The sequence below is a fragment of the Echinops telfairi genome, unplaced genomic scaffold (genome assembly GCF_000313985.2).
Source record: "Echinops telfairi isolate 266 unplaced genomic scaffold, ASM31398v2 ScPeMD7_8;HRSCAF=38, whole genome shotgun sequence".
Taxonomy (NCBI): Eukaryota; Metazoa; Chordata; class Mammalia; order Afrosoricida; family Tenrecidae; genus Echinops; species Echinops telfairi.
In genome coordinates, this window is record NW_022103905.1 from 18,725,207 (window position 1) to 18,752,467 (window position 27,261).

Here is a 27,261-nt window from a genome sequence, read left to right on the forward strand (position 1 = left end):
TCTTGAAATTTCCTTGAAGTCCTGAGATTATGAGAATGGACTGGGGAGGTGGGTGATCAAATAGTTAAATAGAGGAGTGGCTAGCAATGGTTGGAAGTAGAACATCCAGGTCACAGCTGAGAAAGAAATATGGAGCAGAGTACATGAATGAGAGGGCAGGAACACATGGAAATCTTCGGGTTAGATTTTACGATTCTAAGACACAGGAGAAGAGTCCTGGTGGCATAGTGGGAGCATGCTGGTCTGTTAACCAATTAATCAGCAGTTCAAAACCACCAGCCAGTACTCAGGGAAAAGATGAGACCAAAATGTTTTGAAATGATATAAAAATATGCAATGTATTAGTCATTCTTCATTTTCTCTTAAGTCTTGGTTTAATAAACAAATACAGTGATACAACTATGTAAAGAATTAATTCAAAGTTTAGTTAATGTTCTTACAGGCAGCCCTAGCCTAAAAAGTGTGTGTGTATAACCCGAAAAAAAAAAAAAAAAAGGAATATTCACTCCCATAGATATGTATTTGAACTTTTTTACAAAACCACCTTATCACCCTCAAAGTACTCTCCATTACACTTAATACATTTGTCAAATCTGAGATTCCTTTCTTGGAAACATTTTAAAAACTGATCTGTTGGAATGGCTGTCAGCACCTCCCTGGTTTTTTTCCTTCACTTTTTCTAAGTCATCAAATTGCTGTCCTTTCCTGTCCCTATGCAATTGCGGAAACAAAAAGAAGCTGCATAGAGCGAGGTCAGGGGAATCAGGTGTGTGAGGCAAGAGAGGCATGATGTTTTTTGCCACAATCTGGCACCCTGAGGTGGCCCCCTTCACTGTGATTACACAAAAAAGTCTCCCACACTCCCAGAGGTAACGTTCAAACTAAACAATATGCCAAAATCCACAAAAACGAAGCAAAAAAGAAAACGCAAAACTAATGAATGGAAGTATCTGCAATGGAATTAAAAGTTATATATTGATAAAAGATTTTTAAAGGAGAAAGAACCAAAGGCTCTACTATAACTCACCAACATAAAATGAGCAGTTGGAATGCAATAAACTTTCAGTCCATAAACGACAAAGTTCACTTTCAGTCAGCGCTTCAGCTCCGTAACAAGCTTGATACTCCACCTTTGGTAGCACATACACTGGAAACTGCTGCAATGCAAGGTTGTTAAACTTTTTAAAAGATCCACTAATTGACTAGCAAATACATTTTACCTATATAGCTGGGCTGCCAACAGGTTCCCAGGGATTTCATCATGGCAGACACAAGAGCATATAGGTACAGCACAACAACCACATTTCCAGTATGGTGGGCTGTGAGGCTGCGGTGCCCTGCTCAAGGATGACAGACTACTGCGCTGCTCTGAATGTGGGGTGGCTGCCATCTTTGAGGGGAGTCTGTTGCCTATTTCCTACTTGTCAAAATCCACTGAGATAGATAGGCAAGAAGTCGAAGTAAAAGAGAGAAACTTCCACTCCAAAGCAGCATATCCTCCGTGTGTGCACACATTTTGTCTGGAAACATGACTGACAGCAGAAACCCTGGGAACAGTTTTACGATCCATCATTTGAACATCACTGCTCAAAAGTTCACAACCAGATGCTGAAAGGCAATGAGTGTAATATATAAAATTCATTCTCAAGAGGATAAAAAAGCGTAAAGATTCAGGTTTTTTCCCCTTCAAAGGAGGAGTCACATTGTATGAAGACAAATATTTGGAGAAAAATGTTTTTTATTCTAAAAATACAGAAGCATTAATAGCTGTATGGATACCTGTGGATACCACAGTCTTCATTATCACAAAAGCTTGATTCCAGGCACTAACTGTTGAACTGTGTCCCTTTAAAATGATGTTGCTGTCCTAACGCCATACCTGTAAATACGACCCTGTCTGGAAATAGGGGTTTCTTATGATGTTAATGAGAGCACAGGGGAGAAGGTGGGCCCTAAACCTAAACCCTTCTGAGTGGTGTCTCATTAGAGCAGAAAAGACCCAGGGAAGCACCACGTGGCAATGAAGGCAGATCCCTATAAGCAAAGGTACGAGAAGGGCTGCTGCAACCACTCTATCAGCATGGCTAACTAAGACCCTCATTGCATGATAAGCTCCCAGAACAGTGAGAAAGTAAATGTCTACTCTTGACAGCCACCATGTGTGGTATTACTGCTACAGCAGCACTAGGAAACCTATTATCCATTCAGTTTAATGGATACTGAATAAAGGACTATCTATTATTAGTTTAAAAGAGGATACAGGAATTAGTTTAAAAGGGAATACAGGAAATTTGTGAAGTAATAGAATGCTAGTGGTATGCACGATACTCATGCTTTTTTATTTTTGTAAAAAAAAAATTCTACTTTTAATACAGGTCTTCCCATTTTCAGCTATGGGAAGAAAACTTCATGATTTAAAGGACTTTGGCAAAATGGTATGGTTAATTAGCACGTCTGAAATTGTTTTGAGCTTTCATTATTCATATAATTGAAAATATCTAATCAATATTTCCATTTTTCCTGTTTTTCATAAAGTGACAAACTTAGTGGGCTTGGTACAATGGAGATGGTAAGAAAAATTTAAATCCAATAGTATTTGCTGTCAACAGTACATAAGATTCATATTTGAACCTTTGAATGTTAAAAACAAAAGTAGAATTTCTTAAATTTCTATAGCATAGTCATCTTATTAAAATGCAGATTCTGGGGTAGGCACCAATGTTTTGGACTTTAACAAATTGCACTTTTAGAAACCATACTTTGAGTAATAAGACCCTAAAATGTCTGAATTAAAAAATAAGTAGTGATAATAGCATAATTACAATGTTAAAAGCACTCGTCTATATTTCTTTGGTAGCTGATAGTCTGCTTATGATGTATAATCTCTTACAGTAGATAGATACAAGATTTTTTAAAAGAAATCTAAAAATTAAGAAATCTGCTCAAGGACATCTGGATGGTTTAGAGCAGAGTTAAGAAAAGAATAACTAATAAGGCAAATTCTCTTTCTGGATAATGAATGGATACTAGAGCTACCTCTAGTTTTTTTAAAAAAACATAAAAAAATATAAAGCATTTCTGAAAAAAATTACTTTGGGGGACTTTCTTTGATCACAATGTTCTATATGCACAAAATGCAAACCCTAAATCTGGTTTTAATTTCTATATGTATTCTACTGCCATCTCCAGGAAGCCAGCGGAAAGAAAATATAAGTACTTTTTCTTAAAAATTAAAATTGAAATCTTAAGTACAAAGTTTTTATAAAAACTAAATTTACTATTTGCTGGATAGTTCCTATCCCTGCCAAGGGCTAGGGCTGCTTGGTTCTCTGCTTCCCAATTTTTCACATACATCTTTGAAATGCTAAAAAAAGAAAAAAAATCTTTGAAATGTTTTTCTATGAATTTCCAAGTAGATATTTCAGTGCGCTGCTAGCCACAAGGTGGGTGGTTTACACCCACAGGGAGCTTCTTGGGGGAAAAGAGGAGGTGCGAGCCTCCCTTAATGACCTTATAGCCCAGACAACCTCAGGAGCAGTGCCCTGTCCTACAGGGCCTCTGAGCGGACAAGGACTCACAAGCAGTGGGCTTGGTTGGCGGATGTCTCACTAGTCCCATTGGCTACCTTCTTTCCTTCCATTTGGCATCTTCAGGATTCTTCAGTCTGGCCCTCAAATACCAATGCAAATTTCAAAATAATTTAACCATTTCAGGATACAGTAGAAAATCTTGTTAACTGAGATAGATAGTTACAGATACTAGCAAATAATTCAAAGTTACTCAGTTGGGATTTCATAATTATGTGTAGGATTCAGGAAGATACAGCTTAATCTGAAGTTCAAATGAATCCTTGACATAGCATCCCATCATTTGGCACTGGCTTCTCTTTTAAAGGTCTCTGAGGGACAGCTCGTATGTGTCAAGGAGAAGCTTCTGATGAGAAAGGGCACGTCAATGATCCTGGAAAGTAAATCTCAACAGCTATGAAAACATAGTATGAATCATCAAGGACAAGAAACAGAGATGGTTCTTGAATATCACAGGTTGAAGAAACTTACTAAAGCTTTGGCTAAAGTTGAACTTTAAGTAAGAAAATACAGCAGATGCATTCTTACTTAATTAAACCTTAAATAGCACCAACTTTAAAATGGCTGCAACCCTTTAAAAGTTCCATTCCTTAATACCATCCTTGTTCTGATGAATAAGATCTAACTTCAAGGGACTTAAATCCTACCAAGAGATGTAAACCCCATGTATTCACTTATTAAATACAGTGATAACTACCATGATCACAAATATTCATTGAAAAAATTTAAATTCTACTGTAGGTCGGACAAATCAGAAAAACAAGATTTCTATTTAGATATCCGTTGGGGCACTCCCATTTTCATGCATTTTGATGAAGAATGAATTATTGCCTACATACAAAGTTATGTCTTCACAGTTACAAACTACACTTTAGCCTAGGTCACTTCATTCAAGAATTAAACTAGTGTCCAAAATTTGCTTGAGCTTTTTTTATTTAAGTGCGAATGGGCATAAACCTTTTTCTAAATATAGATAAATACAGTGGTTTCACAGGGCAGGATGTGAAAGAAACGAGCTAGCTTAGATCCAAAATAACTTCAGATAGGGACTAAGAAACAATGAAAGGAATAAAATCCTGAAACTACAGCTCACGGCACTGACAATATAAACTGTCAAGGCGTTCATGCTTTCAGACATCAATCACATTAAATGATCAAAACTGGTAAATACAGTTAAGGCTGGGGAAAATTATCATACAAAGTAAAATCTTTTAGTACATAGAATATTGCTATTTATCTCAGAAGACTCATCAAATCCATAGCAGTTTTACATGTCTTAATTTTCTATTATAAAAAGCACTACCCTTGGGCACCTAATTCGAAGCCACTTGGTGTCTAACATTTCTAGTTTGAACCAATCTTTTATTCTTTTCACTTATTCTTGAATATGATTAAGTAGTAGTCAGGGACTTGATCCAGAAAAATCAAAGTTGGAGCATCTTCATTTTTTAATTTACTCGATCCCTACCCTAAAAAAGGGACACTTTAGGCTCACTGATGCTTCTTACTGGGTAGTGGGTTAGAAAGCGAGAGAGAGATACAGCAAAAAAGTATACTACAACAATTCTCACCAAGGGGAAATACTCTTAAGTTAGAGGGGAAAAATGTCAATGTTTTTTATATAATCAGTTGTGATATAAAAGTTCCTCTTTATTTACTAGAATTTAGTGGTCACACAAATGTAAAAATCACACTAGTCTCAAAAAGAACTTCAAATTTCTAAAAGTCAAAACCAGCCAGTACTGTTCAAAGAATCATATTCAAATTGTGACAAAATAATTTTAACTGTGGAAAAATACGTGTCAGGCCCGGAAAAACAAAAAACACCAAACCAACAATAGAAAAGAAAGACAGAAATTTGGCTTTCTAATACACCTAGAAAACATTTTTAAATGTGTATGAGGCCCTCTTTTCAAAAGATGGACTCCGAAAATGAATCCGGAAGATCCCCAGTGTAAGCGAGAAGGGGGCTCATGTAGCCTCCTGGAAATCTAAATTCTCTGAGAAAGCAGGGATATGTGCCAATCCAGGCTGAATCTGCAGTGGCACACTTTCCCCCACAAAACCTACATAATCTATGCAAGAATGTGATAGGTCTTCATGACTTTTATAGGTAATGGAATACTTTATCTTATTAAAATTAATCTCAGTATTTTACTAAAAAAACTCATTATAGAAATACTACTATAAATGTGATCAACAATTTATGACTGAATTTCATAATAATTACATACTAAATGTTTGCTGATTATCTACTTATGTTATCATATCCTAACTTCCAAAATAACTTACTCTTCTGATTTTCTTCCGTTTTTTAGAACGTGGTCTTGTCTCTATCCTCTGGACACTGCAACGCACCAGTAACAACAGGTCTTGAAGACTAAATAACTTATACACAAAATTTCCTTCCTTAGGGGCTATGTATTCTGATGTATCTTCAACATAGTCCTGAAGTTCATATGGCAATCCTTTAAAAATAATAGTCATATGTTCTTATTTGATTCTAAAATAGGTTAACCCTTTATCCATCACAACTGAACCAAACCCACTGCTGTCAGGTTGACTGCGGCTCTCGGCCGTGAGGCGACAGGGCGGAGTAGAACTGCCTGTCGGTTTTCTAGGCTGCCATCTTTACGGAAGCAGACAGCCACATCTTTCTCCCACGGAACCCTTGATGAATTACACAACTGCCAACCTTTCTGTTAGCAGCTAAGCTCTTAACCATACATAGCGTGAACAAGGCTCCCTTTGTCCATCATAATCCAAGTAACACAATTCCATTATTTACTGATAGGATAGTCATAGAAAAGGTTATTTTCAACATCTATAAATTTTAATTTTCGATTTTGTCTACATGGCCCTTTGCTATTTTCCATTCCTGTTCACTCTGGCTAGAATTGCTTTAGGGCATTCTTCCTTTTAACTACGACTTTCACTAATGCTCCGCAGAGTCTAACTGGTGAGTCTGCATATCAAGCAAGAAGAATGTAAAGAATAGTATTATTCTTAATCTGGGCAGAGCTGAGCAGCAGCTTTACGTTTACTTCACAAAAGAGGAAGTACAAAAGAAACGGGACTTTTCTTGATCATCCATGCTGGCGGTTACTTTCGATGTACTTGCCCTTCGTTCATTTGGTGAACCATACGAAACGCAGCTACTGTTGAGTCTACTCCAACTGTATGTTCAGCAAGCCCTGTGCGTCAGAGTGGAACTGCGCTCCACAGGGATTTCAAGGGCTGGTTTGTCCTAAGTAGATCACCAGGCTCCCTCCCGTCCCCCCCCACCACCACCCCCATGGACTCCAAATTCCAACCTTTCAGCAAGCAGACAAGAATGCTAAGGATTTGGTAATATCCAGGTAGAGTTTTAGAGCCGCTGTTTACGTCAGCTGAAAAACCCACACACTCTGGGTGCACATCTAGAGAGATTTTGAAAGCTTAAATACTTATCAGTAGATTCAAAATGAATCACATTATCAATGACTATGTCAAAATTTTAAAACAAGTTACGACAAAGAATAAGTAAAGGAATAAGAAAAACTTAAGGGAAAGAGACAGATAAAAACATTCACTATAAAGCTCTCTTTAAATATTGACTTACGTCCTTTTGGCTTCTGAAACGCAGATGGCCACAGAGACTTTGGCCAACTGGAGGCACCAGCTGAAGGACCACAGGGTTGCTCGGGAGCAGGCGGCTCAGTAGGATTTTCTAAATCCATTAAAGGCAACTGGTGTATTTTTCTAGAAACAGGTTTCAAGAGTTCATCTTGCATTTTTAAAATTTCCCCAACTGGATCAAACTTCTTATACACTCGTTTGATAGGTTTTTTTAAAATACACGACTCTTCGGGACTAGAAGTAGTATTAGTCCAGTTAGCTGCAGAAGCTTGCCCTGAGGAAGGACTTGTGCTAGCTGGTTTAGAACTTACATTAGAACTCACAATAGCTGTTTTCTCATTACTATTATTTCTACACTCCGTATCAATGACTAAACAGTCTTCATCTGTATCACTACTGCTACGAATTGCATCGTCAATCTTATCTGCTTCTGATGTAATCATCTTTTCCTCTGAACTGCCTGCATTCTCGACGACATTGAATCTTTCGTCAGCACTGACTTCATCAGGTGCCATGCCATTTTTACCAACGGTTTCAATTTCCTTAGTCTGAGGACTTTCTAATTGCAAGGTGGCAGATGTTTTCAATTCACTTTCTTGCATCAAAGACTTGTCAGAAGTTGGTATTTTAGCACCACGTGGTCCAATTCCCTGATCACCATCCTTCCTGCTCTGTTCAGGGGCCCCATCTGCACCAGTCACCAATTGCTTCTCCTTCTGCAACTGTTCCATGAGAATCTGAGATAAACTTCTGGAATATGCAGAGACGTCTGCAGGGGCTGGTGCCACAGGTGCTGGTGCCACCTTGAGGAGCGTGGAAAAATCCGTCCTGTTCGTGACTGTGGAAGCACTGGTTGGACTTGGGGGCTCTGATGATCTGAGGGTGGTTACTCCAAAAGTTTCAAGTTCTGTGACATCATCATCAAAATCCAGATCCACACTGCCAGGATTTTCAATGTTCCGGTACTCATTAACTTCACGAGGCATCTTAAGAAAAGGTATTGGTAAACAATTAGCAAAAAAGGTTTTTGTCTTCACCTAATGTCCCCACCCTAGTACAGTTCAAGGAACTTTAGAAAAGTCTAACATCTCTGGGAAGTTCTTGCTTAATTCATTACAAATTATTTTTTGTTCTTAATATTTCATAGTAATTTTTTAATAGAATGCACGCAGAGCTGAGTGATGTTCAAACTTTTGTTACATATGATAGGGGCTTATCATTGTGTGGAACACGTCATGTACTGATAGATTCAGGTGGGGTGAGGTATGGAAAAACATATTCACTTTCATATTACCAAATTTCAAACACCACGCCTTCTGAATAACACATGGAAGCAGTAAAATACTTACAAGCTGCTATCACACTGTACAGAAGCCCAAAGAGACCAACTTTTTACTCAATCAGGACACACCACTCCAATATCTCAACACAATATGTTTCTGACAAGCTTCTTTCTGGTTCATACGGCTACACAAGTCTTCAGCTGATGCCAGGGCATAACGGGGGAAAGCCTCCCAAGAAACCCACAGGAGGGAAAAACAAGTGGTAATTTTATGTAACCGCAGGTTAGTTTAATATTAAACTATTAACTAATTTGCTCAAGAGTTTCTTCCCACTGAAAGGCTCATGAAAATGCAAGCATATTTTCCAAGTTGTAACTCGAGTATACGCCGACCTGAATATCAGCCGAGGCACCTAATTTTACCACAAAAACTGCATTGAAAATGCGCCGAAAAACTCGGCTTATACACAAGTATATACAGTATCTCCAGAGGAATTTCCACTTATCAAAAAACAGACAAGACCACAAAGAAGAAATGTACAGCCAAATCAGAAGGCAGTATATTTCCATCCATGCCCACTGCCCACTCTAGGCCAGCGGTTCTCAACCGTGGGTCGCGACCCCTTTGGGGGGTCAAATGACCCATTCACAGGGGTCACCCGATTCACAACAGTAGCAAAAAAAATAATTTTGTGGTTGGAGGGTCACCACAGGAGGAACTGCATTAAAGGGTCGCAGCATTAGGAAGGTTGAGAACCACTGTTGGAGGCTTTATGGCCACCCTAGGTAATCATGACTTCTGTCATTTTGAATCTCTCTTCACCCACCCCCACTTCTTCACAGCACTTGTTCTTTTCTGACATTCGCCTCACACGACTGTGAATTTAAGGTAGATTAAAAAGGCAAATGTAAAAGAAGCAAACTTCTAATAGGAGTTGAAAGTGTTTCACCACACACCAACGTATTTTAAAATTAAAAGGCAAATGACAGAGAAAATCATAAAAAACAAATGAGAGCTAAAAGGTAGGAGCTAAGTATGAAACAATATCTTATTTTCTAATTTTGTTTGCTCCTTTATTTTATTCAAGATTATCTCCACTGTAATTCCTGTCCTCAGTCAGGCCTTAATTGTTAATCTAAAATTTATCAATCTCACTCTCATTTTCTCCTTCACTTACCTCTTTCTTCAGAGCATCTATCACTGCCTGCTTCTTTCCTTTCTTTACACTGTTGCTTTATTAAATATCTGTATCCTCCTATACTAGTTTAACCTCCAAGAGAAAAGATAGTTTCCTTTTACTCATGGCTATGCCCTCAGTCTAGAAGTGTTATCAGCTGAGTAAATATTTGTGAAATGAAGTCTTCTATAAACAGAATATCCTGCTTTTAGGTAGAAAAATATATAAGTCTGCAAAATTATGAAAGATATTATTTACGGATTGCCAGATATTGCTCTAAATGTTTTATAAGGCCATTTAACTAAAACCTCACATTAAATATCACTATCACTGACTGAGTTCTTGGTATGTTTAGGTTGATAACTGTGTTGAGCATCTTACATATAATATCGAACTTCCTCCTTACTGTAACCTTGTGATACACGCAGTGGCATCTTTGTTTTATGAAGAAGGAAACTGAAGTTAAAAAAGATCAAGTTAGTTACCTAAAACCTTCCTAAGGCGGGTTCAACTGAAAGTCTGAATTCAAGCTCTGCATTTTTCTATACTAGGGTTAAAGACTTGCAATGGAAGACACGCAGGGGCGACAAAAACAAGGTTACATACAGCTGCGTCGGCTGGCCACTCTTCAGGTTTGTCCATGAAGACTGCAGACACTGGAGCTGATGAGTTTTTGGACATCATGAATTTTAATGGAACTTCATGAAAGATTTGATTTCTTTCTCTCATTGTCATTTTCTTTTGAGGAAGTGGTGAATTAATATAAATTACTTTAACTGGTTTTGATCCTTAAAACAAAAACAGGACACGATGATTAGTTTCTAAGTAATTAGGCTAGGAAAAACAAAGACAAAAAAAAAAAAAGGAAAACAGAGCAGCTACATAAGTCCCATGTACCTGCCATCTTAAACATATTCTTTCATTTCCTACAATTATGTTGTTATATATTATATATATATAATTGGGGGTTCTTACAGCTCTTATAACAATCCATACTTAAATTGTATCACGCACATTTGTGCATGTTGCCATCATTTTCAAAACATTTTCTTTCCCTCCCTCCCCCACCCGTGAGCCCATGATAAATGATCATTTTCATATCTTACACTGCCTTCTGTCTCTCTTCACCTATGTTTCTGTTGTTTGGGGAGGGGGAGTGAAAGGGGTTTACTGTGATCAGTTCCCCCCCTCTCCCCCTCCCTCCCCACCCTTATGGTATCGCTACTTCCATTACTGTTTGGATTCCATGTGTTGAGAGTTCTTATCTGTACCAGTGTACATGCTCTGGTCTACCCAGATTTATAAAGTAGAACTGGGGTCAAGATATTGGGATGGGGATGGGGGTGGGAAGCATTAAATAACTAGAGGAATGTTGTGTTCCATCAGTGCTATACTGCACCCTGGCTGGCTCTTCCCTTCCGTATGACCCTTCTGTGAGGGGGTGCTCAATTGTTTACAGATGGGCATTGGGTCTCCACTCCAACCCTCCTTGTTCACATCAATATGATTGTTTGTTTGGATCTTCTAATACCTGATACCTGATCCTGTCAACACCTCGTGATCACACAGGTTGGTGTGCTTCTTCCATGTGGGCTTTGCTGCTTCCCTGCTAGATGGTTTTTTAACTTCAAGCCTTTAAGACCCCAGACGCTATATCGTTTGACAGCGGGAACCATCAGTTTTCTTCACATTTGCTTAAGCACCCATTTTGTCTTCGATGATTGTGTCAGGCAGGTAAGCATCACAGAATGCCAGGTTATTAGAACAAGGAGTTCTTGTACTGAAGGGCTTGAGTAGAAGTCCAATGTCGATCCACTACCTTAATACTTAACATATAAATATATGTACATAGACCTAGATCCCTATTGACATATAATATTAATTCTGGAGCTATGTCAGAAAATAATAAGAACCCAAACAGGGGATTCATGTGTTGCAGAGAAATATATGTGCAAATGTTAATTCAACTGTCAGTGCGGACTCTCCTAAGTATAGGGTTATTTTAATTCTGGATTCCAACAATAGAACGACTGTCCTGGAAATTCACCCAATTGAGGCTGTCTAAAGGAACCCAGGTAGTGCAGTGGGTTAAGTGCAAGGGTCAATGGCTAAAGCCTATCAAGTCTTTCACAGGAGAAAGATGAAGCCGTTTGCTGCTGTCATGATCTACAGCCTCAGAAATCTCTCAGCAGGGCTGTAGAGTTGCTAGGAGTAGGAAAGGACCCAGAGGCTTGGTTTTGGAGTTTAGGGGTTGTCTAATATGGTACTCTCATTTCAGTGGGAATGAGACAGAATAATCCCACCATCAATTCAAGGATTTATGGCCATCTTATGCTATGACTTTTCTAACTACCACTCACCACCCTACTGGTCTGCCACAGACAGGGTAGCCCCAGTCATTCATTTGTCTCTGTCCTATGGTAACCCAAGGTTGAAAAGTCTACTGAATGCCTCTATCACTGTACATCCTCCTTAGAAGAAGTTTTACTTCTGTATTTGACAATCATCACACGTTTAGACAGCTGAAACAGAACCACACTAGCCACTCTTTTGAGAACATTACTTGGATTGGCAAATCACAAACCTGCAGCAGGTATTAGCTGAACACACACAGGAATTTCCCACTGTTCCTTATAACTTGGTCCGTAATTATTTAATAAGGTAAATAATGATTGACTAGTTAGAACGATTTGTGGGTGATATCTTGAAACAAGTTTCTCTGCATTGGGATCTTTACTGATATCCTGAAAAACAACATAAAACGTGTTACTTGACTTTACTGGCTGAGAATTTGTTTACGATGACACCAGAGGAGAGACCTGAGGAAGAGGACTTTAGAAGCATCAAGTCAGATGCACGCTGAGAGGGCTAAGATACCTCAGACAACCCAAGTACTTGCACCGTGCTACTTACATCGTGCATAGCTGTAGCAATCTGCTCTGGCGTTTCAATGGAAGCCATGTTCTCTTTTGTTAGCTGCAGCTTTGCAGGCATTGAGGGAAATACTGTTTTCACATATTTTACATTGCCCTAGAGGAAAAAGAAAAGGTTTATTGCAAAAAATGTTAATGTAATTTTATTTTCCTAATAAAAGTATTTTCTTACCACCTGAAATTTGAAATTTTTCACTATACTGAATGAAAATGTCAGATTTCCAGACTCCTTTATAATAGCTTTTTTTCCCTTCCCTCTTTAACAAGCACACTTGTTTTAGGGGGGGGGGGCGCGGACCAGAAGAAAGGTGTCGTGAATCTTGATCTTCATCCTTTACATTCTAACTTCTCGTTGTATGAGATACTAGTAGGAACTCGCGAATACCCTGTCCACACACTGATTTCCAATGACAGCAAGTCAACCCTCTTAAAAGAAGAGTGGGTTTGCTGCTTGCACTCAAGAGCACTATGAAGTGGGAATAAACAGGGAGAAAAAAAGACAAGTTGGTGGTGGGATTTTTAAAAATAAAAGAGAATGAAGTTGAAGTATGGTTATCCATACACTAAAAAAGATTAGTATATTTAGTATATTATATTACTATATTAGTATATTTATTTTAAAAGATCTATCAGTACAAGCCCAAATAAAATAATTTCAAAAATAAAAAAATACATCAACATTTATTAATGGATACACAAAATACACATACAATGGTATAGTATTCAGCCATAAAGAAAGACTAAGTTCTGATACATCTTAGACATGGATAAACCTTGAAAACATGCTAACTGAAATAAGTCAGACCTAAAGGAATGATATTATATGGTTTCATTTATATGAAATATCTACCACAGGAAAATGCTTTCAGATTTAAGTTTATCAGTGACTACAAGGGTCTGGGGCTAGGGAAAGTGGGAGTTACTGTCAAAGAGATTTCTAGATGGTGGTAGAAAAAAATGGGAAATAGTGGTGATGATTGCACAACATGGTTAATGACTAATTAATATTGAAGTATACACTTAAAAATGGTTCACAATGGGTTTGGGGCTCACACTAAATCCTAGCTCCAACTTCAGAACAATGAGTTCTTACATCCTGGCCCTGCTCGATACTCGCCCTCAGGAAGGGAACACAGGAAGATAGGGGTGCTATAGCAAAATGTGGTGAAGAAATTAGACGGTGACTGGTTGTCAGAGAAAATAACATCTGGGTCTTAAAGGCTTGTCTCCTAACAAACAGCCAACTAAGTCCACATGGATGAAGCACACCACCGTCAGTCACCACAGGGTTGTAAATCACATACTCCAAAGTTGAAGCGGGATTAGTAACAGGCCTACATTGTGAGAACCCGATTGGCAGAAAACTGTGGATGACAGTGGGGATCCAAGCTTCATGTGTGGGGAACTGCATAGGAAATAAGCCTAGGTGAACTCCCTCTACCCACAATTGAGGGATGGGAGGAAAGAGATCACTAAACAGTGCATTGGAGAGATGAGTATAGATCAAATGCATAAATTTGACTTCAACAGTTAAAACTTTGTCAGTTGAGGCCCCTTCTGCTGCAGGCTGGATCTGACCTGGTTTTCAACGTTTTCTGTGAAAGGGAGACAATGTCAAGGAGTCCAGGAAGAACAAGAATGCTTGGAAACTGACTGTGATAGCAATTGTATAATTCTGCTTGATGTAATTGACTTATGCAATGATCTATGTATTAACTTCCAATTAGCAATACATTTTTTAAGTGAAAAAAAAAATGCTCCACAGAAAAATTTGTTATAAGTGTCTTACCACATAAAAACAGATAAAGCTCATTACTGACAGGTTGTTTTAGAACACAACAAAATATTTCTATGAACTATGGAAGATGTCTCAGACAAAAATAAGTGCTATTGTTATATAGAAACTTTACCAGCGCAAGAAGAGTCTTTTCTAACTTTAATCCCATCTCTGTTTTGAATGGGAAGAATCCCATTATGCTGGTCACTTCATGCAGAGTATACAATTCTGGATATTTTTTCACTTGCTCAGTGCAAGCTTTTAAAATTTGCTAGGAAATAAACAAAAGATAATTCATTGGTGGAATACTTTTCTGAAAATGAAACAAAAATGTCTTAATTACATATAGCTATAAAATAATATTCCAAACATTAATTTCATTAATCAAAATTCTAATAATCCAGACATGCCGTTTGTGCCTTTTTGGATTTAATCTGTTTTGTAGAATAATTTGCTTTTAACCTAATTGCTTGAAATACTGGTATTCAAGAGTACTAAAATTAGCAATACCATTAAAATTTAAAAGTTGAGAATCCACACTATATTTTCTAGGCTATTTAAGAAACTGTCAAAGAAATCAATGCATATGAAAACTTAAGTATATTAACTGCAATACAAATGGTTATATGAATGACTAGCAATGTTTAATATCCTAAAAGGTTTGCCAGTACAATGAATTAATAAAAACCACTATTGTGGGCCATTTTATCTACAATATGAAAGATAAATGAGAAATGTTATAATTAATTCACATACTGGATTTAGTATTTGTCGTCTTTGAAATGTTTTCAAACTACTGATGACTTACTAGGAAACGTCATGAATAAGGAAATAAAATTCAAAGCTCTCGCCAGAAAGATGTACCACTTAGACAACACTGAAATAACTCAAAAAAGCAGAGTGGAATTTTGGGGGAAAACATAATTAAAACAAACGCGTTTTTCCTTTCCTGTTAATGAGTCCTTTTTAATGTATTTTAGAACTCAAAGGCTTTGGTTGTTGTGTGCTTTTGAGTTGATTCCGACTCAGAGCGTTGGATCTTGAAGGCAGAGTGGAACTGTTTCCTAGGCTGTAATCCATAAAGGAGCAGATTGCTAATGTTTTCTTCTGAAGGGCAGCAGGCGAGTTTGAACCACTAACCTTCCGGTTACCCACCAGGGGCTTAACCAATGTGCCACCAAGGATCCTTTAGGTATAAGCCGATCTTCATACCGTCAAATTACAATTATCTAACTTCAATATCTAGTTTCACATACCTTCCCTGCTTCTCCAATCCCCATCTCCTGATCTTTCCTAACTCCCTCCTTTATCCACTTTTCCAAAGATGATCTTGATACTTAGTTGAGGATATTACTTCTCACTAAGGCAGATATGGGCTAATATGAAAAAGGTATTTTTAAGAACCCTCAACAGCTCACTTACATCTACATCTTTGTTCCTTATTTATGGCAACAGTTAACTTTCACCCCTAAATCCCCTCCCCAGTGGAAATCATTACAAGCGTTTGAGCACCAAAGGAAAGCACATTAAGCCTATGTGACCAGAGACTTTCTGGTTGGCTATTTTATGACATGGTCAAAGTATTAAGTACATAAATCTCAAAGACAGCTTTCTACTTGTTCTCAGGTATATAAGGAGTCTTCAAGAAGTTAATGGATAAATAAAATGTAGTTGAAAGATAATGGAATTTTTCCGTGCACTTTTCGAAGCCCCCCACCTTGTACCAAACCACTGTCAACGTTATTTTACATTAGTAGGTATTTCAAGGAGGGGCTCTGGTGCTGCTGTCAGGTAAGTGTGCGTTTCAAACCTCAAGGTCTGTGGTTCAAACCTAGCAGCTGCCTTGGGCCGGGGGTGGGGGGAAGGTGAGGGTAGCTATGGCAGACATACAGCTTCAGAAACCCTACATAGGTCACTGTGAGTTGGCAATGACTTGATGGCAGTAAGCTTGGTGAGGCATTTTAAGTAATCAAGGGGTCATTACTGATATAATAAAAAACATGTTAAACTAATCATTTTACTTTGACCCTAAATGGGGTTTCCAAGACTAAAAATCTTTAAGGGAGCAGTCTTATCTTTCTCCTGCAGAGTGGCTGGTGGGCTCGAATTGCCAACCTTGGTTTTAGCAGTTCACAGCACCACCAGGGTTCCTATTGATCACACACAGAGACCCCAAAACCCAAGAAACAAAAAGCCCTGAACAAGAATATTTCATCAAAAGTAAAATTCTGAAAAAATATAAAGAACTTTCCTATTTGGTGAAAAGAAAGATAAAAAAACAGGCAATACTTTGGCTGAAGTTAAAGACATGGACACAGCAAGTGTCGGTGAAGACGTGGAGTGGCAGTTGTGTGTGCTGCTGGTGAGATTGTAAAATGGCACAGTCACGCTGAAAAACAGTTGGGCAGTTTCTAATAAAATTATACTTGCCATATCATTTGCAGGTCCCCTGGTGGGGTAAAAAGTTTGCACTTTACTACTAACCTAAGGGTTGGCAGTTCAAACCCATCCTGGGGCACCAGGGAAGAGAGATCTGAACATCTGGTCTCTGAAGATGATCCTTAAGGAAAAAAGAAACCCACTGGGCAGTTCTACTCTGTAAAGCACAGGGTTGCCATGCGTCAGAATCAACTTAATTTTTTCAAACTAGTTTATGTCATCTATTGATTGGTAGCATTAGTAAGTCTGAAGCTTTGGTAACTATAATGTGAGATATACAAATAAAGAGTTGTTTTTTCCTTTTCCTTGAATATATGGCCTAGCTCTGTTCACTGAAGAGAGTCTGAAACAATGATTAACTCAGAACCCATAAGCAACCTCAGTGCCCAGATAGTAGTCTTGAAATACCAATTCCTACTGTAAGAAATGAGGGTTTTGGGGAAATAGCTGAGTGCAGGGCAGGAATAAGCAAGATGCATCTCAAAGACTAGCAGTATCACTCAAAAGTACTCGGCAACCAAGACAAAGAAGCTCACGGGTCACAAGTTATATACAATTTGAACATTAAAACTGACACCCATCAAATATGTTTACCTCTATAATAACAACGATAGCAATACCGATCATGGTTGGAGAATAAGGAGAAATCAAACAATTCATTCTGCTACATGGTGAGTTACATGAACTGGGAAACAAAATAATACAAGGGGAAACCTTCATTAAAACATTCTAAGCAATAAATAATAAATGATGCAATGAGAATACTACAATTTTACAACCAAAGTGAATGAATGGCTCTAGTCATTGAGCATCAATAACTAAGAGCACACACACCAAGAAAAAATTAGGCATTATGTGTCCCCTGATTAAAGAGTGCATCTTGATCTGCACATTTGATTCCTTTAGCCAGACTCTGTGATTAAGCCTGGGACATGGCTGTCAAGTTGCAGAAAATACAAATGAAAGAGAAACATGTTGACTATCATTACAAGTATGCACTTATCAAAATTTAGACTATGGGAAATCAGAGGTCAAATGACCTAGGTTCAAGTGATCATGACACTTTAATAAATTTGTAAGGAAAAAAAAAAAAAGAGGGATCTAAGGGTAACCTGTGTCCAAGGTTTCCAAAAAATCTGTGGCGATTCTTCCCATTTACCTCACTGCCACCCAGGAACTTCTAACTCACAGTGACCCGACAGGGCCACGCAGAGCTGTTCCTGGGTTTCGGACACTTGAACTCTTAAACTCGCAAGCCTCATCCTTCTCCCTTGGAGCCCAGCTGTTGGGTTTTGAACCGCTCACCCTGAGGTTAGCAATCCAATGTGTCACCCACTATGCCACCAGAGCTCCTTCCCATCTACACTCTTAAAACCCTCTCCTTTTCCCTTGTTCAGAGACTGCAGCCTGCATCGCCTTGGGGCCTCTGCCATGTCTCTTCTTGCACGATAAAAATAGTAATTCATAGAAAAGTCCATTATTTTCCAATTCAATTTTTCTATGAAATTTTTGCAGTCTCCTGTATTAAGAAAATTTATTTAAAAAAAAAAACCCCGACATCTATAACCCCCATAGTTCTTATACTTTGTACAAAGAACTTCCACATATAAACAAGCAAGACAGGCATCCTAGCAGAATAAAAGTTAAGATGAACAGTCAACTCACAAGAATAAATCTAACCGTCGATTAAGTAAGTATATTTAAAGGTACTCAACTTCTATATGTGTATCACTCCCTACATACAGTTACACTAAAATAACTGTAAATACTAATTGCTACCACAGGTAAAACGTTAACGGAATTCTTAAACACTGATGGCTGCAGGGAAATTTGGTAGTCACTTCAGCACACATTTTGACATTATTAAACTTCAAGACATGCATACTCTATGATCCAAAAGAAATGTGCACACCCAAAAGGGGCATGTCTGAGAATTGTCATAGCAACCTTATTTAGAATAGCTCCAAACTGGAAACAAATGATGATCCGATAAAGATTTGTCTACGTAATGGCAAAATGCTTAGAAACGAAGGAATGAACTCTAATTATACAAAACAATTACATTCACATAAAGTTAAAGAAACTGGCAGAAGAACTCATAAACAAGAGTGGAAATAGCACCCCGGAGGCTAGGACAGGGATTACCTGTTGATGGCAGGGGAACGTTCTTACCTAGGAGGGACATTCAGGGAGCTGTGGGGTTTCTGACAATGTTTTATTTCTTGACTTGGATAACAGCTACATAGGTGTTCACATTATCAAGTTGTATATATTTATTCTATACACTTTTCAGTATGTACACACTGTAATTCATAAGATAAAATTTATAACTGTGAGAAGTATTAGGAAAAAAATTCAACGTGACTTCTGGCAGGGGTATAAAAAAATGAGAGAAACTGTTGCTTAACAACTTAATGTTTATTGCTAGCTGCCTAACAATGTACTTTGCTAATAAACATATTTTTAGTGATTCAACAAATATTAACATTGAGCAGTTACTATGTGCCAGGTACCATGCTAAGAATCGGGAATATAATAGTGAACATACATACAGGCACGCAAAGAAAATAAAACATGGTCAAGGGTAATGAGAACACTGAGGTGATGCTATGTCCTGTAGGGCGATCAGAAACATCCTCATTGATAGACAACGGTCTGATCAGAGTGACCTGGAGGAATCAAGGCACAAATCCATGCAGGTCTTTGCGGAACACGTGGCTGGGAAACAGATAGGAACAGGCATCTGGAGAAGAGGTGTCTTTGCAGAAAGATGGAAACTGCAAATGCCCAAGGTCTCAGAGCAAGACCATGCTTGCAGCATCAAGGACCAGCCAAGAGGTCAGTAAGCTGAAGTGGAACAACTGTAGAAGGCCAAGCTGGAGGGAGGGGATAGGATCATGTCTGGTATTGTAAAACTTCATATACGCTCTGTCTTTTCCTGAGTAAAATAGAAAGCAATTTTAAAGCAGAAAAATGAGGGGTTATAATATATGTTTAAAAACATTGCTCTGGTCCACACAAAAGCACTATTACACTGAGAATAGCTGGTAGTGTCTTTTCCATAAAGAAAAACTACTGCATTCCATCTGAGGATGTAATACTTCGATTTCAAGAGAATAATAACCAACTTCTTTCTTTTAGGCTCACACAATTGTTCTGGTGCACATTAAAACCACAGTTCTGCCTTAATAAGCGTTTTGTTTTAAAGAGGTAAAATAACCTCCATTACCCATCCTAGTTTAAAGTGACCGGTTTTACATGCTTTAAAAAAAATCATACTGGTAAAAGTGTTTATAGATGAGCTATATTATAAAAATATAGATTTAACAGTTCAGTGATGTGCTCTAAACCACTCGTATGCCTACTGAATGATTACAGGATACAAGCTAGGGTCATGTATAGGCATTGCTAATATGCCTGTGTGAATGTCTAAAGTATCAAAAAATAAACTCAGAGATAAAGTATATCACTTGGTGAGTGGTTATCATGAAGATAATAAGTACAAGTTTATGTAGCTGAATTCTAAAGGATCATTCAGATTTTTAAGAACCATGAAAACTCAAACCTACTTTCTTTCCCAAGGGAAATCAGTGGAGCAGATCAAACTTCCATGAAAGTAAAACAGAAATTTCAGACAGCTGCTAAGTCATTAAAAAAAAAATTAATCACACATGAATGCAATGTATAGACAGTGCCTGGGCTCTAAGTATCAGACTCAGATTCTGTTGTACTAAGCACCTCCCATCTAAATGTATATTAAAATTTTGAGGTACATACAATGGTTTTTAATAACAAATGGCAGTGCACCAAAACATTCATATTATTGTCATGCTAAAGATGTGTTTCTTAGGGACCCTGATGGCATAGCGAGCTATGTGTTAAGATGTTAGACATAAGGTTAGCAGTTCAAATCCACCAGTGATCAAAAGGAGAAAGATGAGGTTTTCTGATCCCACTAAGAGTTATGGCTGCAGAAACTCAAAAGGGAAATTCTAATCTGTCCTACAGAGCTGCCATGACGCAAAATTACCTTGATGGCAGTGAGGTGGAAAGTATGGTTTTTTTAAATGCATAGGAAGATATATATGTGTGTGTGTGTGTGTAAGTATATACATATGTGCACACACACACCCTCACTGCTGTTGATTCCAATTCTTAGTAGCACTAAAGGATAGCGTACAACTGTCCATAGTTTCCATGGCTGCAAATCTTTATGGAACCAGTTTGCCTCATATTTCATCTGCAGAATGTCTGGAACATTCAAACTGCCAACACTTTAGTTAGCAACCTGAGCTCTTTAACCTCTGTACCTCCAGAGCTCCTTACAGAAAGGTACAATGTATGTTAGGACAAACCTTTGATTAACTGACACTAGATAAGAACCCAGACCTAAATGTTCTATGTACAGATTTGATATAAAACCACATTTAGGAATGGAACTCATTCGTAATCCAAGAACTACCTGTACTGTGCAATTTTGGGTTGTATTTTGAGTTGTACTTAAATACATGATGAATAAGTTGATCTTGAAATTGACATTGCATATGCTTTTCGCAGGATCTCACACATTTTAGAAAGCTGCTAATACCTATTACTTGGCAGTTTATATAAATGTGATTTTTTTTTTTTACCTCAGTAAAGAGACGAGAGTCTTCAGTAAGAATGTTATAATCTTGTGCACATTTCTTTGCAGAATTCTGCAGAAACTTTAAAAATTCAGTAACTTCTTCATCCACATTCTTTTTCATATCCTGATTTTAAAACAACAGATAAGTTTTAGAATAAAAGGTTGGGTTCAGCAGACACATCCATTTCTCAAATATTACTCTAGTAACTTGAAAAATAAAGCATCACATCCAAAGCAAGGACCACAAAGGAAAAGTCAATTAAAATTCTTACCTAGTAACAATCAACCTGTTAATAAAAACTCCAAAAAAGGAAAAGGAAAAGCAAATGACTACTGCTGCAATTCATGCTTAAAAGCTGAGCATAGATTTACAGTGAACCTGTGACAGCAAGTACTCGATGGAGTACCTTCTTCCCTGGGTCTCACAAGTGTTCCCTGGACAGGGCACAGTATCAGTACTTTCTATTAGTGGAACAGATTCACGTTTTTCTTCTCTCACAGGTTGCTGTCTTACATCGGTTCTAGCTTTTACACGTTTTACTGTAAGATGAAAGTCATATAAAAAAAACAAACAAACATGCCCACGGAAAAAGGAGCAAGCCGTGTATGCATAAGCAACCACAAAAGAAGAAATGAAAACGGCTAACAAGGAGGCCTGGTGGCACGGCGGCGAAGCAACTGGACGTTAAGTGGAAGATGAGCAGTTTGAATCCACCAGCTGTTCTGTGGGAAGCCAATGCGGCAGTCTGTTTCCATCAACGAGTAGTCTCGGAAACCCTACACCTAGCACAGCCCTCCAGTGTCCAGTCCAGTGACTACTGTGAGTCAGAACCGGCTCACTGGCAGCAGCCTTGGTGGTTTTAAGCACACAGGACTTAATTTCATCAGTAATCAATGTACATGAAATTAATGTAGTAGGGCAACATTTTCCCACACTATTTTAAGAAAGCAGTAATTTCTAAAGAAAAAGAAAGCAATAATAGAGGCTCAAAAGGTAATGTCCAGTTTAGTAAGGAGATATAATATATAATTTAAAGACCACTTTCACACAACAGTGATATAAAATGGTTTCAGTTCAAGCATTTGACAATCTGTAGATGCAGAGGGAAGATTTTAAAAGCCATGCTGAATGAAGTCTTTGTTCTCGCCATTTCACGTTTAAGAATTTCTCTATGATTGTTATGTTAACAATCACAGGTATGAACAAAGTAAAGAAAGATTTGCTACAAAGATGCCCAGCACACTATCCTTTACAGAACTTGGAGTCTGGACATGACAGTGAGTATTCAGTAATAAAGAAAAGAGGTCAGTAAATGATGCTACTACTTAAGGCGTGAACTGGACTGAGACATGCTCAGTACTCAAAACGGCTACACTCTCACAGAACCAACAAGCGTTAAAGGGCCGTGCTTTGTCAAATAAACTCCTTCAAGTTCTGTTTGGGTTAATATGACCATGTGTGAAAATCTGGAAAACATTTCAAAGTATTTCCCAATTTTTAATATTTCTACTGAAGATGAGAAATAGAATACGTACCAGATATTGCAAATAGTCATTTTTACTTATTGCAACATCTTTGGAATTGGCAGGAATCTTGGCATATTTAACCAACAAATCCACATAACTCCTCTGCTCTCTCTGTGAGAAACGAGAGAAACGAGGGTAGGGAACTCTTGGCTTTGGAAGGAGAACCATTCCAACGGTGGTTTTAGCTTTTTCCTTCGCTTGGGCTGTTGAAGGAACTGCCGGCTCACTTTCCACAGCACTTGCTGAGGCATTCAAGTTTTCTCCTATACGTCTGGGAAGAAACATAAAACAGGATTTATAAATATGTGCCTTTTACATAAAGATTACTATCGCAGAGCTTCATGATTCTCAATCACCAGGGAGAATACAGTGTGATTAACACAGTAAGATTCTAGATTATTATCTAACGCTGCCACCTGCATTTTGATGTTCCGCCATTTAGTGTAGATTAGGTATTCTGCATGATAGGCTGCATTGCAAACTTACCTTCAATTGCTCCATGGAAAGGAAGAGATACACATGTTATACTAGTTACTTGGTGTGCAAAAATTTTTCCTTTATTAAAAAAGCAAAATTGCTCTAATTTTTATGTGGGTACTTCATACTCATCTTTTTATTTGACTATAACGCAAGTCTAAGCGTTTTTTTTTCTTTATCCAGTAAGATATATCATTTAACAACAGTAATTAAGTCATTAAAAGCAGGCTATAGGAGCAGGGGGTTAGATAAAAATGTGTTAACAAAGTCACTAAATTCTGCTTTTTTCCTTTTGCCTTATCTCAGGAATTAAAAAAAGAAAAATACTTTATTGAAGCACTGAAAGTTCTAGAAAAGTTGTACACTAGTCTCACTTTTGAGCTTTGCAAAGATAAATTTTGGTGTATCTATAATGAAATGCAATAGCAGAGGACATAGTGGGTACCAAGATGGCCTGTTAGCATATTTGCTTAGGAAATGTTACCATTCGCCTTTGAGTCCGTGGGTGGTGCAAATTGTTAATCCACTCAACTCTAAACGCAAGTTTCAACCAGCGGCACCTCAGAAGACAGGCCTAGCTGTCGACTTCTGAAGAACCAGCATAAAAACCCTGCGCAGCACAGTGCTACTCTGGGGCTGACGTCGCCATGAGTAGGATTTGACTGGCCAGCAAACCTCAATTTTAAAGCAACTTACCACCCCAATAAAGGTATCTGAATACAAAGTAATGTAATCAGATATTGTTCATAATCTAGCTCTATTTCTGGGGAAAACTCATATTTTAAACAGGATCTTCATGTCCACCTTTCCTAGGCCAACACTCAACATCCATAACTCTAATTTGCAATATAATATATTCCAATGAGTGGTCTGAAATTTAACTGTAGCAAAAACATACACAGCGAAACATTCTCCAACTCCACTTCTACATGTACAACTCAGTGCCAATGATTATACTCTTCATGTTATACAATCATTATTGACATTCTTTTTTCCAAATTATTCTACCACCATTAACGATTGTGCATCAATTAAACGATCCCTAAGCAATAACACTTCCTCTATCACCCATGGTAACCTTTTTTTTAAAGTACTGTTTTGGATAATACTCACATACCATATACTTCTATAATGAAGTTGCTTTTAAAAAGAGTTGTATATACATCACAATCAGTTCTAGTGTTCCCCAATCCTCAATCTCCCTGATCCTCAATCTCCAATCACCACCCCCCACAACCCAACCCTGTCCCTCCTTTTTATCAGTCATGGTCTCTATGCATCCACTCCTTGTGGTTGATAAACTGGGAGATGTAACAGAAACAATATAAAACAAAAAGAAACACAAAGAAAATAATAATATAAAGATAAAAACAAAGAGTAAGAAAGAAAAGACCACCATTATTTTTAAAAAGCCAGAGAAAAAAATTTGTCATGGAACAAACGAGAAATATTTTGAGCCTAGTGCAAATTCAGCTTGGGTCAAGAGGTAGGACAACAGACCTAGTATGTTATATATGGTTCAATCCACCATAATCAAGTTTATAATAATCTCTGTCTGAGAGCAAAGCTGTCGAGTCCTTCGCCTACGGCTAGAGCGGATTTATTTAATCTTAATAGTTACCCTGCAGAGGAATTTTGGGCTCCCACTGTCTTCCATACCCTCCTACAAAGCAGGAATTCACTCTTTGAGCTCTGATACTTTCCCCTTCATCATATTTGGATTTTGTTATTGTCATCTTTGGATCACAGGCTGGACTGCTTGTTCGATGTGGACTTAGTTGACGCCTTAAGACCCCAGGCACTATTCCAATTGATAACCGGGCACCATCTGCTTTCTTCACCACTTTGCTAGGCACCAATATCTTCAGTGATCACTTCATGAAGGTGAGTATTGACCAGGTCCATGTTAAGAGAACTGTTCTTGGGTTGGGGCTAGAATTAAGTGGGAGCACAGAATCTATCTGCTTGGTTGATAAATTATTTTTTCCCCCTTTCATTAAAATAGACCTACTCACAGTGACCTTATAGGGCAAGATCTGCCTCATTTCCCAGACTGTAACTCTGTAGAAAGTCTCGTCGATAGCTGGTGATTTTAAACAGCATACTTTGCAGTTAACGGACCCACTATACCAATTGATGGCAGGTTTGTTTTTTGGTTTAAGGAACTCTAGTGGCACTGTTGGGGAAGCATTGGAATGCTAACCACAAGGTCAGCGGTTTAAATCCACCAGCTGCTCAGCAGGAGAAGGATGAGGCTATCTGTTCTAGTAAATACTTGCAGTGTTGAGGAATTCAGGTCAGATCAACCCTTCAGGTACAGAAATGGGAGTAGTGATACCAAGAAGGTAGGAAGGGGGAAAGGATCGAATGAACAACAGAACGTGGGCGAAAGGAGACAGCAGTCAGTGTAAGACATGAAAAAAATAAAAATTTATCAAGAGGTCATGAGGGTGGGAGGGGGAAGGAAGGGAAATAAGAGGAGCTGACACCAAGAGCTCAAATAAAAGTTAATGTTTAGAAAATGATGATGGCAACATATGTACAAATATGCTTGATACAATTGATGCATGGAATTTTATAAGAGCTGTAATAGCCCCAATAAAATGATTTTAAAAATAAAATATTTTCATTGTCAGAAACCCTAGAGAGAGAGAGAGCGCCTATGATTCAGAATTGACTCAAATGAAGAGGGGTTTGTGCCAGTCCTATGTTACATGATGGAGACACAACCAATACATTGAGCAAGATAGAATTCTTGTTCTTCGGGGCCTTGCAATCAAGATCAGGCAAATAAACAAGGAGGGAGGGTATATGTTTAAAACAATACATATCAATATAATACAAAATCCATGTCTGAGAATCATAAAGATACCATGACCAGAGGTGAAGAGGTGAAAAGGGGAGAATTATCCCCTGCAGCAGTCTCAACCGTATGGTGTCTATTCCCCAAAGGCATTTCGAAGGCTAGAGTTGGCTGCATCTGGGGTCATGATAAAGAAAGGGAGGCTATATTGGTCACAGGTGCTGTGGAATTGTTCTGACTCATAGCAACTCTCTGAATAGCAGAAAGTGTTGCTCTTTACTGTAGCATCTTCATAACTGTTGTTTGAGCCCACTGTTGCAGCCACTGTACCTGTGATCCCATCTTATTGAGGAGCTTCCTTTTTTATTGGTGCTGTTTTACCAAGCAAGATGTCTTTCTCCAAGGACTAGTTTCTCTCCTGATAACATGTCCCCAGTGCGTGAGGCGGTCTCTTCATGCTCCTCCCTTGGGGACATTCTCGCTGCACTTCTTCCAAGACAGATTTATTTTCCTACCAGTTAAAATCTAACAATTCTTGTAATCTTCCTTCTGATTGTCCACCTTACACATGCACAGGAGGTGACTGAAAATACCACGGCTTGGGTCAGGCACAGCTTAGGAGTCAACTGCTTTTTAAAGAAGTCCTTTGCAACACATTTGTCCACTGCAATGCATTCCTGTTTGTCTTGACTGTGGATCCTGTGGGCACTGATTGTGGACCCAAGTAAACGAAATCTTTGACAATTTTGACAACTCCTTTTTTTCTGTTTATCATGAGGTTCCTTCCTGGACCAACGGTGAGGATTTTTATGTTCTTTACACTGAGCAGTGAAGGCGAATCTCTGCTCTTTCTCAGGAAGCGTTTCAAGCCCTTCTCACGTTGGTCAAGCGAGGTGGTAGAATAACACGTGCTTGTCGTGCTGCACACAAAACAGCACTAAGGACTGCACAACTCTTCAGAAGTCACTTCAGATCTTCTCTGATTATTTATAAATAAATCTGGTCTCTTACTA

The 27,261-nt window shown here is 38.3% G+C and overlaps 1 protein-coding gene across 3 annotated transcripts in view; it reads right to left on the reverse strand.

Annotated features, from left to right (window-relative positions):
- Nucleotides 1-27,261, reverse strand: part of ICE2 (interactor of little elongation complex ELL subunit 2) — a 48,996-nt gene that overhangs the window by 13,792 nt on the left and 7,943 nt on the right. Inside the window, exons 3-11 of one of the 3 annotated variants that reach the window (XM_045286450.1) lie at nucleotides 22,978-23,239; nucleotides 21,446-21,565; nucleotides 14,509-14,646; nucleotides 12,579-12,695; nucleotides 12,250-12,409; nucleotides 10,272-10,453; nucleotides 7,189-8,191; nucleotides 5,880-6,055; nucleotides 1,028-1,154 (exon numbers count right to left, since the gene is read on the reverse strand). In XM_045286450.1, the coding sequence (XP_045142385.1) occupies nucleotides 1,028-1,154; nucleotides 5,880-6,055; nucleotides 7,189-8,191; nucleotides 10,272-10,453; nucleotides 12,250-12,409; nucleotides 12,579-12,695; nucleotides 14,509-14,646; nucleotides 21,446-21,565; nucleotides 22,978-23,239 (2,285 nt within the window). Of the gene's footprint in view, nucleotides 1-1,027; nucleotides 1,158-5,879; nucleotides 6,056-7,188; nucleotides 8,192-10,271; nucleotides 10,454-12,249; nucleotides 12,410-12,578; nucleotides 12,696-14,508; nucleotides 14,647-21,445; nucleotides 21,566-22,977; nucleotides 23,240-27,261 lie in introns of all 3 variants that reach the window. The other 2 variants (XM_004709466.2, XR_006679738.1) reach the window with 2 other exon arrangements.